This window comes from Colossoma macropomum, unplaced genomic scaffold, assembly GCF_904425465.1.
Source record: "Colossoma macropomum unplaced genomic scaffold, Colossoma_macropomum, whole genome shotgun sequence".
Lineage (NCBI taxonomy): Eukaryota > Metazoa > Chordata > Actinopteri > Characiformes > Serrasalmidae > Colossoma > Colossoma macropomum.
In genome coordinates this window covers 360880-375779 of record NW_023495252.1, presented here as the reverse complement: position 1 = coordinate 375779, position 14900 = coordinate 360880, and the positions used below count along the sequence as shown (strand labels likewise).

At 39.6% G+C, this 14900-nt stretch overlaps 1 protein-coding gene across 2 annotated transcripts in view; it reads left to right on the top strand.

Moving 5' to 3' along the window:
* Positions 1-294: 294 nt before the first annotated feature.
* The window catches only part of reln (reelin), a 292302-nt gene continuing 277696 nt past the window's right edge, over positions 295-14900 (top strand). For both annotated transcript variants that reach the window (XM_036561448.1, XM_036561447.1), the window contains exon 1: positions 295-743. In XM_036561448.1, the coding sequence (XP_036417341.1) occupies positions 500-743 (244 nt within the window). In that variant the 5' untranslated portion in view covers positions 295-499. The remainder of the gene's footprint in view (positions 744-14900) is intronic.

The window sequence follows — 14900 nt, the reverse complement described above, 5'->3', positions numbered from 1 at the left end:
AAGAAAGAATATAACTAACGGAGACAAGAACCCTATGCTAAAAACATGGAGGAATACAAAAGTGACTCTCTAAAAAGAGAGAGAAAGAATGGGACAGAGGATGGAGGCTGTCACTGAGAGTGTGCAGCACGTGTGCCGCTGGTGTTGGAGAAGGAGGGAGGGCTAGAGAGTGAGAGAAAAGAAGGGAGGGAGGGAGCAAGGGAGGGAGGGAGGGTTGGTTGGTGGGTGGGTGGGTGGGAAGAGAGAGGGAGAGAGGGAGGGGTAGGTATTTAAGTGCTGAAGCAGGACAGCACAGGCACGCTCTGAACTCCCTGAGAGTGAAGGGAGAAGAGAGAAGAAAAGGTAAAGAAGGAAGAGAGCACCACAACCAGCTTTACAATCACTTATACACACGCTCAACTTGACCTGTGGACTCTGGCCTGTTTGTAGGACTCTAATCCCTATCCATACCATTCCTCTCACGCTCACCTCTCGCAATCTTCTCCCACAAGCAGTGGGGATGGGGCAGGCCTTCTTCAGTGGTGCCCTTGGTTGTGTCCTGTTGGCCCTGGCTCTGGGGGGCAGCATGGATGTGGGGGGCGCATCTGTTGGCTTCTACCCACGCTTCAACCCCTTCTTCTTCCTGTGCACCCATCATGGCGAGCTGGAGGGGTCTGGGATGGCGGAGGGAGGGGGAGAGGTGCTGCTGACCTTACAGATCGCCGGGAATCCCACTGCCTATGTCCCGGGACAAGAGTATCAAGGTGAGTGCATGTGCCTGTCATACATAAGTGTGAGTGAGTTTGTAAGTGTTGTGCATCTATACTTTATGTCCTTGCTTGTGTTCTTTTAAGAATGTCATGGAGTCAGCCCTTTACTAAATTTATAAAGTGGTCTTTGGGATATATAGCTTTATCAGTGGAAAGTTTGAATCCATTTGGTCCACTCTTTGTTCTTAAAAATGCTAAATGAACATTTATCAATGACAAGCACATGAGAACTAGTTGCGTTTGAGAATAAACATAAAATAAAACTAATAAGAAAGGAGGGAAGCCTGAACAAATTTTAAGAAAAAGATAAAAATTATTATCCTTGATTTACATTTTTACATTACTTTTTGCTCTAATGATGCGCTGCCTGGCTGCCGTTTCAGAAAAGCAGCACAGTTATGTGTGTATCTTTGTGTGTGTGTCTGTTTTTGAGAATATATATAAATTTGCTATATTTTCATCATAAAAACATAAAACTTTTCTAGTAGTAATTAGTATAGGCACTTCTGTCAACAGTTTTTTTACTAGAGAAATGTCACCCTGCTGCCACCCTTTCAAAATGTAGTTTGTCAGTGTATATGTGTACATTTATGTAACTGTATAAGTATTGATGCAAACTTGAACTCCTGGGCTCAGCTGCACTCTTTACTGTGATCCTGCTGCTCTGCGTGTAGGTGGTTTATCCTCAGGACAAAATCAACAGATCTCTGTTTCTTTCTTTCTCTCTCTCTCTCTCTCTCTCTCTCTCTCTCTCTCTCTCTCTCACACACACACACACACACAAACACACACACAAACACACACACACACACAAACACACACACACACACACACACACACACACACACACACACACAAGCACGCAAAAACACATGTACAAAAAATTTATAATAGACACATATAGTAAAATAATGTAAAGTAACCTTTCTCATGCTTGTTTTCATACATAAGGATCCTGGAAGCTCTGCTGAACTATATTGAATGAGCTCAACAATATACCAGAGTCCCACTGACACACAGGGCACTCACCCAGAGAGGAGGGATATAGTGAGTGGGGGATGTGGGGGAGGGGTAGATAAAATGGATAAAAAGATGGATAAAAAACGCAGAGCAGGAGGGAGATGTGTGTGAGAGACATGGAGAACCTCATAAACAGGTTATTATCCATGTAACTGCCCTTGCAAAAACCAGATGTATCTGTGTTACTGGGCTTGCTGTATAAAAGTGGTTGTAATGCAATCAGAACAGTGCACTTCTGCTTTTTTCTGTGCGGTGAGTAATGCACTGGTCTCTAAAATGAACAAATCCCTGAAAGAGAATAAGAGAGAGAAAGATGGAGGGAGACAGATTATGAGAAAAGAAGCAGCAAAAAAGACGGTCCATATCGTTTTTGCAAACACAGAGTTTGAGTAATTGTCTAATATTGTGTTAGTAGTGGTTGTTGAATGCAGACAAAAAGATATGGATACGAAAAAAAACCTCTAGAGCATGAAGCTACATGCTCTCCGTGGGCTGGAGGCGACCAGCCCATTAGGGTAAGGGGACTGGCACTGAAAGGCCAGTCTGGTATTGGCTCTCACAGTGCCCCAGAGAGAAAGAGGGCCAGCTGGCCCTACCTGAGCAGTCATAGCCTTGAGGAAGAGCTCTATGTTATCCTGCTGTGCCCTCACTCCATGCAGCGATATGCTTCTCTCCACTTCTCTGTTTGTTTTTCCTCCTTTTTTTTGTCTTCTCTCCCTCCCCCCTAATTTCTACATTTTTACCAGAAAACATGAATTTTTCAAACAATTATTTTTTCTGACCTGGTGTTTCCCTCACTATATATCTTGCTTAGCTTAGTATTTCATCATTCTCATTTAAAACATGGCACTGGTGGATTAATTTAGCTCTTTGGCTGTGGCAACAAGGCTATGCTGTCTGTCTGGTCTCAAATGGACATGGCCACAACAAAAAAACTGCCAGCTGTGTCTGCTCATTTGCTTCTCTGCTGTACTTCCAAAATTAATGTGAGAGAACTGAATATCAGTAAACTGATGAGACAAAATTAATCTCTGATTATAAATGTGGATGTAATTTATTTAAGCACCAGTGACCTTCATCACCTGCATTTTTCACACAAAAAGGAGGGGTATGTCAGTCTAAAGCATCACCAGTCACTATATCCTTCAACAGAAGGCTAAAAGGCACTATAAATTCAAACTAGGAATTTGGTATTTTCTTAGATTTTTGTGCATGCCTGTTGCTGTAAGATAGAGAGCAAAGAGATAAAGAGCAAATAAGAGTTGAAGAGTGATGAAAAAACAGAGAGAATGACCCAAAGGACTCTCCACACTCCCACAAAATCCAGAAAACTGTTTTTTTCCCACTCTGCTTTCTTTGAGAGATGAAATATTTTGAAGGCTGTTGTAAAACACAGCTTCTGGTTTATAGAAACAGGAGTTTCTTTGTGTGAGGGTTCACATACAGAAGCCAGAGGGCAGAGGCACAAAGTGTTGTTTTCAAAGCTATATCTGCTTTATACTGATCCATGTGCCCCATAGAGACATGTCCATTTTCATCTCCAAACAAATATACTTTTTACAGAAGGTGATGAGCATCTGTGTGTGGGGGTGGGTGTGAGTGAGTGTGGAAGGGAGAGAGAGAGAGAATGCAAGAGAGAAAGAGAGATAAAAAGTGACTGATTAATACTTTTATGGCATTAATATTTTTATTCATTTGTTCATGTCATTTTTATGTTTGTGTAATATTACAGTTATAATGATTCATTTAGGATGATCCTTTTAATTACTGTCATTACTATAGGCTTCATTATTATAGGCTTCTCAGAATAAATTTGATATCATGCTACATGTGCCATAGCAGTGTTATCAAGGCTTTTAAAAAATTATATTAATAGACATTACTTTATTATATTGCTATTACAACTAAAAGAGTGTAAGATGTTAAGATAATATGAAAACATTGTATTAGCTCTGTACTTCCATAAAATGTAAAAAAAAAAATCTCAATTTAATGCCAGTATCTGCATCTTATGCCAAGAAGAAATAGATTGTGCTTGAAGTATGTACGTTTTGTATGTATTTGTGTTAACACCATGTATTTAGAGCAAAGTGCTCTATTTTTGTTGTTGATGAAGATGATGATGACTGACTGAAGAGTGGTTGGAGTGGCACTTTCACATTAACATGAAACCACTTTCTGCCTGGCTGGCCATTTTTATAGCACACCCTTGGAATCACTCTTTGAATGAGACTCAGCCATATATCAGCAATGAGCAAGACAGAGAGAGAGGAGAGAGGACCGACAGCAAAAACAGTCCAACACAAATAGCATTATTATTGTAATAATATCAATCTCTTGTGCTGCAGGTAGCACTTTAAATAGATATAGAATATACTTGCATTTTTTTCCTCTCACTACAATGTCTATGGAGCTGTGTTGGTATATATAATTGTCCAGTGTGAATAATGGCACAGGAATTGTCTAGTTTAGTTTATTTAGTATACTAGTGTATTTAACATAAAGATTACAGTATACAATGTATCATTTGTAGCTGTATGCCATTGAATTGCTACAGTCATTATGTGTACAACCAAGTAACTGACAAAAAACTGACATTCCATTTCCAGAAATATGAATTGTCACAGACTTTAAGCAGTCCTATGCAGTGTTTCTTGTAGAACTGCAAACACATCATCCACAGCAGTAGCTTAGCCACTTTCATAACAGGTACCCAAAAATAATGGAGCCAGAGTTACAGGCTTTATCAGCCAAATCACTATAAATTTGACATAAACCATTGGACTCACTACGATTTCACATCAAACTGATTTAATAACAGTTTGACATGAAATCAAAGTGAGTCTAGTCTTGTAGTTTCTGCTTTTTGATAAAAAAAGAAAAAAGAAAACACTTGAAAAATTTGAAGTTCAAAACTTCTTCTCCTTCAAAAACTTTCTCTCATAAATGGAAAATGTGCAAAATGCATTTTGTCTTCATGAGATAAAAGTTATAAAAGTTATTTCAAAGGGAGGGGGGAGAGAGAAAGAGAGAGTGAGAGAAAGAGAGAGAGAGAGAGAGAGAGAGTTCCTTTTCACAGATAGATGGTTTTCAGGATGATTGATTGATGTGAAACCATTGTAGATGTTTCTGCTTGACCTGTGTTGTTCACGCCCTAACTTCCCATGGGAAACTGGATTCAATTTTCATTGAGAAACTTCTTTTACAAACTGATGTGCTGCTGTCTACATCATGTTATCATATGCACACATGCATACAGAGAGAGAGACAAGAAGAGAAAGGAAGAAAATTAGCTCATGCAATCAATCATGTCTAAGTGGTCAAATGGTTCACTAGCCACAAATGTCCTTATCATTAAAATTACCATTCTATAGAATGGTATATAAGTAGTCTTTTGTGACATGCTTAGGTTGTTGTGTTTTGAAGGAACTCAAGCCAGTTCTTTTTCAGGTCAGTATAATAGCATACTAGCATTTCAAGTGTAGAAATGCACAGTAAGATATGCTAGGAAAGCCTATAAAATGTCATTATATTTAGGACAAAATCTTAAAAATTTCAAATTAATGAAATGGAATTGAAAGATCTTCTCTAAAAGACTGTGATTTAACATCCACATTATATGGCCAGGGCACTGTGCAGGTCACTGAAGTTCCTCCACACAAAACTTTTCAAACCATGTCTTTATGGACATCACTTTTTACACAGGGACATGCTGGAACAGAAAACGGGCTTCCCCAAACTGCTGCCACAAAGTTTGAAGTAAATAATTGTTTTTGTATGCTGTAGCATTAACATTACTCTTCACTGCAACTTAGGGGCCTAGCCCAAACCTTAAAAAAAACAGCCTCAGACTATTATCCCTCCTCCTCCCACCAAACTTGCAAGACACTATGCATTCCAGTAGGTAGCTCTCTCCTGGTACCCTGCCAAAGTCAGGTTTGTTCATCAAACTGCCAAATAGTGACATGTGATTCATCTCTCTAGGGAACACATTTTTACTGCTCCAGATCCCAGTGGCGGCATGCTTTACACATTCCAATCTTTGCATTGCACATAGTGATTTTAGGCTTGTGTGCATCTGCTTGGCGCAGAAGCTCCTGATGCACAGTACTTGTGCGCTGATGTTGCCTCCAGAGACAGTTTGGAATTCTGTAGTGAGTGATGCAACAGAGGACAGGTGATTTCACTACGCACCTCAGCACTTGGTGGCTCTGTTCTTTGAATTTGCATGGTCTACCACTTTGGGGCTGAGCTGTTGTTGCTCCCAGATGCTTCCATTTCACAAAAATAGCACTTACAATTGACTGGGTCAGATCTAGCAGAGCAGAAATTTCCCAAACTGACTTAAGGAGGTGGCTCCTTGACAGTGCCACTGAATCTTCAGTACAACTCATTCTACAAAGTGTTTGTCTACGGGGATTGCATGCCTATGTGCTTGATTTTAAACATATGTTAGAAATAGGTATAGCTGAAACACCTAAACTCAATAATTAGGTGGAGTACCCACATTCTTTTGGCAATATAGTATATATACATATGTATCTTTCAATGTGTCATAATGTGATTGCTGCTTTGTGCCCAGGTCTTGCTCTGATAACTGCCTGCTTGGCACTCAGCTTGACAGTGGAGCTCCGCTCTAAATTAATCCGTTGCATCTGGACATGGGCTTCACCCTGGATAGTGATGATGGTGTCTCCATGTGCCAAAGAGACAGAAGTCCTGTGCCAGGTAGCCAATAAGCCTGACGTACAATGGCAAACAGTAGTGCCAGTGCAACCTGCAAGCCATCTGAGGGTGCTAGTGCCAGTCTTGCCTGGGCATCAAGCATGGACTTCTTTCATTTTTGATTTTCAGTTTCCCTTGCCCTTTCATTTGCCTCCAAGAACAAACAACTCCCAAAGAGCAAATGTGGGTTGTGGTTTTGAGGTTGATGAGTGGAGTTTAACGTTTTTTTCTGCCTATGTGCTGCAGGATTTTTGTGGAGAGTGTGCCTCTCTCTGCTGACAGTATTACACAAAAAAAAAAAAAAGTCATGCTATTTTACAGTAACTTACAGGCATCTAGTTGGTTATTGGTTACTGTTTTTCCTATTACAGCTCATTTATCTTTAAATTAATCTTGTACTGTGGATTTAAAACAGTAACAGTAACATGCTGTATTCACATTTATTGTAACGTTTTTGGGTCTCTAGTGGATGTGGGTGTTTATTTAATGGAGCCATTGTGATGTAAGACAAATCTGAGAGAAATGTGTGTATCACATCATATCATATGCTACATACTGTGATTCTGTAGATAATAATTTTTTTGATCATTACAGTTTTTTGTTTTGTTTCAAAACAAAACTATGTATAAGTTATTTTTTTTGATGTCCAACATCCCCCTTGGCCACTTTCACAATCCACAAAAAAAATCTCCAGATTTGCAGACCCTGTTAATGACAGAAATCATCTTTACACCTACAACGAAAGCGAGAAAGACAAAAACAGTGGTGCCCAAAAATACAAACCCCAAAGACAGCATGTTTAATGCCAGAGTGGGTAATGTGGAGCATTGGGAGAATTCCAGGGTTGGGCCTGTAGGATTTTAAGCCAGTTCCTGTAGGCAACATTGCATTTAGAAAAATGTCTCATTGCAGCAGGACCCATCTTTTTTTACCCACACATGTAATACCAAAAATGTACTAACAAACTGTAAAAGCCAGTAAACAGAGAGCGATGTAAATTGGCACCCTCACCTCTATTGGTAGGGCCACAATCATCAGTTAAAAGCTTTGGTAGAATGGATTATCCCATTTAAATTTGACACTTGCTCCGTGGTATGTATCCGGGGTTAGTTGACACAACAGGCAGTGTTCATTTTTGCATTGCTGAAAGATAAGTTGGTATTAGTTTGCAACATATTATCTAGATTGACTGTCACATTAAAAAAAAACACTTTGTTCAGGTTGATTATCTCACTACAGAAAATGAATAAGAGTCAGGAATATAAGTTGAATGTTGAGATAAAAAAATTTACAAGATTTTAGAGAAAAGTAGTTAGCTAATCTAATTTGAACTCAGTGGTTAGGTTATCTTGCCATTACCTTTTCCTGTTCAGTCAGCTATTAGTGGTAAGTCTATGCATGCAGCAGTAACATCAGGATGGCCAGTGACATGCAGGTGAGGTTTGCACAGCGTTGTACAGCAGGAAGCTCTATGGTGGTCAAACTGGCCCAGAAGGTGGGTAAGCAGTGGGCAACTGATCAAGGCAGATGAAGCAACAGCATCAGACCACACAGGATGGGCTGTTGTTCAGCTCAGCAAAAAAACACACAGACAGTTAATTCTGTTAAAAGTGACTGATTATAGTATACAGTGTGGGTAGATCAGCACCTTTTATCTAACAGGAAAAACTACTTACTAAAGGCTTGACTAAACAAGTAGGTTTTTAGACTAGACTTAAAGACTGAGGCTTTGTCTGAGTCCTGAACACTTACTCCAAAACTGGGGGGCTTTGTATGAAAAGGCTCTACCCCTGATGTAACTTTATTAATTCTAGGAACTAACAGTAAGCCAGCACCTTGTGATCTAAGTCAGTGTGATGGTTCATAATAAAAGATACGTTCACTCAGGTACTGAGGGGCGAGGCCGTTTAGAGCCAAAAGAGTACAGAATTCAACTGGCAATCAGTGTAGGTTTAAAAACTGGGCTGATATGGTCAAATTTTCTAGTTCTGGTGAGGACTCTGGCTGCAGCATTCTGTACTAACTGAAGCTCATTAAGGCTTTTGCTGGAACATCCAGACATCCAGCCTTGAGGTAATAAATGCATGAACTAGCTTTTCTGCATCCTGTAGAGACAGTGCTTCTCTTAATTTGGCAATATTGCAAACATGGAGGATAGCTGTTTTAGTAATATTGGTTAAATGTGCATTGAAGGACAGATCAGTATCGATTGTGACACCAAGGTTTTTTACAGATGTAACTGATGAAACTGAGAAGCTATTATGCCTAAGTGTCAAATTAGTTTGTTTCTAGGAGTATTTGGACCAAGAAGAGGAACCTCTGTTTTGTCTGAGTTGAGTAGGTGGAAGGTACTTGACATCCAGTCTTTTATGTCTTTTATACACTCCTCAGTGTTATTAAGTTAAAGTTTATCATCTGGTTTGGTCAATATATACAATTGTGTGTCATCAGCGTACCACCAGAAATGGAAGCCATGTTTACTGATAATGGTACCCAGTGCTAACATATAATGAGAATAATAGAGGTCCTAAAACAGAGCCTTGCAGAACACTATACTTTACTTTTGTATGTAGAGTATTTGCTATGCACATTTACAAACTGATAGCGATCAGTCAGGTAAGATCTGAACCAGGAAAGAGCTATTCCTGTTACTCCTATAAGGTTTTCTAATAAGATAGGGTGCTCTATAGTATCAAATGCCACACTAAGATCAAGCAGAACCAGCAAAGATACATTTGCATGATCACAGAACAATAAGAGATCATTTACAATTTTCACTAGTGCAGTCTCTGTACTAGCCCTGTAATGGACTGGTGACTTGTGCAGGGTGTTTCTTGCCTTTAGTCCAGTGAGCACTGGGATAGGCTCCATCACCCCCGCAACCCAGGAGGATAACAATCATGTTCCTCTGTTCCTTGTCTTACCACAATAAATAATTGAGAGTAAAAAAAAAATTATTCCATGTCTTAACACAATAAATGATTGAGTAAATTAGAAAGAATCATTTTTATGTCAATCAAGCAAGCTAATACGTCAATCACTCATGCTATTATATGTGCATTAGATGAATTGTCAAAAGTCACATGTAGGAATTTACAAAAATTGGATACTGTAGATACCAACACGTCCAAAATGTATCAGGTTTGTTTTAACTTTCGTTCAGCTCTTTTGTATATGAAGAGTTGCTTACAGACTGGCTCTAGTAGGCATTATAATACTTGGCACAGTATTCTACTATGATGGAAAAACACCAATAACCTGTAGTAATGCATTGTTGCACTGTAAAGACTTTCACAGTAATGAACTGTTGATCACATTCACATAATCTCATTGTTGTAAAATTTTAGTCATGCCAGCAAAAATACAGTTATACTGTAATGGATAGTGCAGTGTAAACGACTTAGATCACAGTTTTGACTGTCTGAACAGCAGCAGTTGTTTAAGTTGTAGTTTAGTTGTTTATTGATACAGTGTGTAACGGTTCTTACCTGGAGTGAGAGAGCGGTGCATTGAGGTTTGCCATGAAATTAGCAAAGAGCATGTGGGCTTCAACACAGGCATTGGTGGTAGTCTGAATAGCCTATTTATTTACTATGGCAACCGTATAAAGCCAGATGTCATGGCTACTAATAGTGCATTTATAAATAAATGAAACACATTATAAAGCCTTGTAAAAGTAAAGTAAAAGTTAAGAGAAAATAAAGAATAAGTTGGTCCATTAACTCCAACTCACACTGTTAACTCAGAGTGCATTGAGTGATATCACAAATTGGATGCGAACATGCAAATAAAATAAATATGTCTAAAGCCACAGCATCACTTTGACTGTTAAAACTGGAGGTAAACAACAGATGCCCTCTCCTGTTACCATTTTGTTTTATCCCCAAACAAAGTGTTAAATAGACAAGCATTGCCAGAGAGCCAAGTCTTAGTGCTGCTGCTGCAAGCATCATCCACTTTGAAAGAAAGAGGATGGACAAACTTGTCAGACCCAAATGCCTATAGCATCAGAAAATTCTGCTGCAGCCAAAAGCTATTAAAACTCCCAAATTGGCTCCAGCATTACATACATGGTTGTGAAATTCTGACCTCTGAATAAGCTTTAAATGTGCTTATTTCATCTACATTGAACTGAAAGGTTGTACCAGTGACCTGCAAATCCATCATCTTTTTCATCATCATATTGCCTCCACAGCATCCTGCAAGTGCTTCCAGTGTTAACTCTCCTAAACACCCAGATCTTGTTCTAAACATAGTGTCAGGCATGTCTGTTTCTCCCTTCCTCCTTGTCTCACTCTGCTCAATCCTTCTGGCATCTCAATTCAGGCAGCTGTAATACCTGCCCTGGGGCACTGAGTCGTCTGTGCTGATAGCATTCAGTCATTCAGCATTCCCACAGCCCTCACAAGACAGGAGATTGCCTGCAGTGTGTGTCATGGGTGGATTAGCCACAGCCTGCGCCAATCCCAGCCCTCCAAATACATAGGTCCTGGGTAACCATGCAAGAGATAGGATCCTGGTGAGGGGAGATTACACACGTCTGAAAGAATGGGCTCATCTGACATGTAGGGGAATACCCTCCTGGAAGCAAGCTGATTTTCCCATCACCAGATTCCCCTTGAACCTTCCACCCAGTCATCATCCCTGCCCCCACCCATGTTTAAGCCCCATTCATGTTTGACATTCAAACCACGTGGAAGATTCTGAGAAGGGTTGAAATACTGTGGCAGTGAAGGGGACCAGACAAGCTTATTCCCTCTGCTATTATTAGGCAGCAAGACACGCACCTACTCTGAGCCAGTGTGCAAGGCCAAGAGCCCCAGCGCTCTCTCTGAAGAAGATTTCAAATGTGACAAATAGCTGGAGTTTGGACAAAATTGCCAAGCACTCATAAATGTTCTTGACTCTGAGAGATGTCGACCTGTGCCTCCAGAGATACTCCACTGTAGGAGACTAGGGTTAGGGTTAGCTGCCACACAGCCAAAAACTATCAGAAAGTGTTTTAGATCTTTTTACACTGAGTCAATTAGTACAGATTTTTAACACAATTTTAAACCCTCACATCGAGTCTGATGTGCTTTTTTTATTAAATGCTCTGAGATTGTGGGAAAACGACAAAGAGAAAACAGAAATATATTAGAGTAGTAGCAACCACAAAGCTATCATTTTTCTTTTAGTCAATGAGATTCAAAGATGCAGCCACTGGGTCCACCCAGTGGAACACAACATGCTGCTACAATTTCTTATAGCAGCATGTTGTGTTCCACTGTATCACACAAGCAAGATCTGTTTTCACTAACTTCCATTTAACTTTGCCAACTTTTATGTGTATTATCATTACTTGGAGTGTTAGATAACATTACGTGATTATTTGCTGACAACTCTACAAAGCGTCCACATATGCAGTGTTGGCTTGTCAAAAAATGTTTTTATTTTATTATAGTCAAAAGTGCTATGTTCTTCCTTATGCTTGGAAGCTATCTTATGTGATAATTAAAGTATTCTAACTCCTGGCCCGGAACACAGGGGAGCAGAAATGGATTGTTTTTCAGTTTGTGCCTGTTTGGTCCCTTCAAGGTCGAGGGGTCCTGGACTTAAGCCCAAGTACACCTGTGTGTTGATCTGCCCATACACACAGGAGCTAAAATTCTATAATGAGTGTTTCCTCCATTTTTTTTTTAAGATGGCCGTGGATGTGAGCAGTGAGGCACTGCTTCAGCTCAGAGCTCCTGACATGAACAAATTGTGAACAAACTACAGCTGCAGTCATTAATCTCTGATATGAAAGACTGTAACTGTGTTAATGTGTTACATTTTCAAAACCTGATGTGTACTTGACATACAACTTGGTGTGAAAAGGCCATAAGGCTTTGTTGCCCCCTCTGGCACAAATAGAATTAGCCCCAGATTTAATCTAACTATAAAATGCCCACAATATAAAACATCCATGTTTGTTGGTATTTAAAAAATTGCTTATTGTCCTAGCCTTACAATGCACCTGCAAATAAATGAAAGATTTAAAATATTCAGTACATTTACATTACTTGTGGAGAATTGTTTCCAAAATTCAAATACAAGTTAGACATTTTCTGCTAGAAATTAAAATAACTGTGGAGGAATGATGAGATCGGATTTACTGCTGTCCTTAAAACATTCAAAGTGAAAGCTGTGAGTCAGACTCACATCACAATTTCACAGATCCAATACCAGATCCAGATGTCCACGTTTTAGGCAAGCAGAAATCAAGACTATTGTCTCAGCACTTATACAGAGTGTGAATCCTATGGGAATAAGTAAAAAACCTCTGACTGTCACATGGCTTGCAGTGGGTTACAGTGCACTCATCAGAGTGTTGAAGGCAAGGGAAATTAGAATGGATGCCACTTTGTCCCACTGCAATTACCACCTTCTCATGCTCCCTTGAATACTCAATTTACTAACACTAACCCGTCCAGACAAAGTATTGCACAGAAAGAGATGTGTTACAGAGTTCCAGCACATTTGGATCCCTCATAGCCATCAGCCAAGCATTCTAGAGCACTGAATGAATGTCAGACAAATATGTATAACTGTGTGGGTTTGAGGGTACGGGTATATCTTTGTTAATAAGTTAAATGAGTACAATGTCTGGGAACTGTGATTAAAACTATGCCTTATGGGAGCAGCTCCCTAATGATGTTTTCAGTTGTTTCCAGGTTCCAGTTAAGTCCAAGTTCATTCTGAGGACCTCTTAATTAGAAATTTGAAATTAGACTTAATTAGAAACTAGACTTTGTTTGGCTCCAGTGCTGTCAGACATCTGTATACAAGTGTCACAAAGGGACTGAACATGGATATCTTTTATTTATTGGATATCACTTGCAGTCCCTATGCCAATAAATTGTTTAATCATTCTGTGCTGTAATCCACACACTAATTGCTTTTATGTACATATTTTTAGTTGGCTACTATGTGATATGCTAATGAACTAAAATTAATTAGGAATGAAGAGAGAGAGAGAGAAATAGTCTAGAGAACATCATTAGAGAAGAATACTCTTTAATTCTATGAGAAATAGTGGAGAACTAGTGAAGCCGTGGAGTAGTAGTGTAGTACTAGAGAACTACGCAGCACACTGCCTTTGCTGAATAGGATGCTATCTTTTTGCAAGACAGTCAGGCAATCCAGGTAAAGTCAACCATGCATAGCCAGTAATGACAAGGAATGGGCAGGCTTTGTGTGCTCTTAGAGTTAGGTACTGGTTTTTACCTTGAACACAGCAAAGAGTTAAATGGTAATGCAGGCTATTGAGCTCATCAAAACTGCAGTTTGAAGTGTCAAACCCAGAAGAAAGACCAGGAGCAGGGCAGGTTAACTAAACACTAATGTTATTCTCTTTCATCTTGGTATTTTATATTACTCCTTTTTTTCTAGAGGGAATAATATCACTGATGGGAGTGCATAGCAAACTAAACATCACATAGATCTCTACCTCTGAATCAAACAAGCTTTGCTTCTGAAGATTTAAACAAAGCTAATCACCTAAGGGAGTTAATTTATCCATGTGCTCTCATTCCTACATGTGCTAAGTGATGGCAATACAGAGGGATTTGCAAGACTTTAAACTTAAACAATATTCATCATTGCTCAAAAATTCTCTGCATTCAGAAACTTTGCACATAGTCTATTACATCTGCCCATCAAACACCATTCCACTGTTCCCTCAGTGGTTAAACTGCAATGCACATATATTACATATGCTAAAAATATTGTAGAAAATAGTGTGTTTCATTATCAAGTTATGTAATTGTTGATGCGTTCCAGGACTGCATTCTGTTCTTGCTAGTGTGGTGCTCTTTTTCGACTAATGCATTTTTGTGTCTGTCGATGGGGGATAGAAGGTGCGTCACAGGAAGAAATGGCCCAGCTATGTTAGTGTATGGAGGTCAGCAGAGCGAGGGATCACTGGTCCTGCTGGGACATCCTAACACAAAGTCAGGGTGGAGGGCCCAGCACAGGGAGGGACTGTCAGCCATTAGTCATTTCCTTTTTCCTGTGAGGGCCAGCTCTGTGTGAGCAAGGGTATGGAGGAGCTAAGTGATAAAACTGCACTAAAAGAGAGAACTGTAAAAAAGACTGAGGATTAATTTAGATTTTACAGTCCTGCCTTGCCAATAACTACACTTGTAGCTGTTGCACATTTAAGTTAGTGCCATTTAAGTGTTTTTAATTGGTCTATTTGTACTTGCCAAACTTTATAAAGCTGTTCATGGATGGTTTCCCTTCAGAAAACTGGTATCATGTTTTACTCTGTGTTTCTGGGATTGTAGAGTTCTCTTGATTTTCCAGTGTTGCTAGGCTCTCTGGTAGCCTCTTTTTGCAGGGACCATAGTGGCCACTCCAATGGTGGAATGTAAATCAACTTAG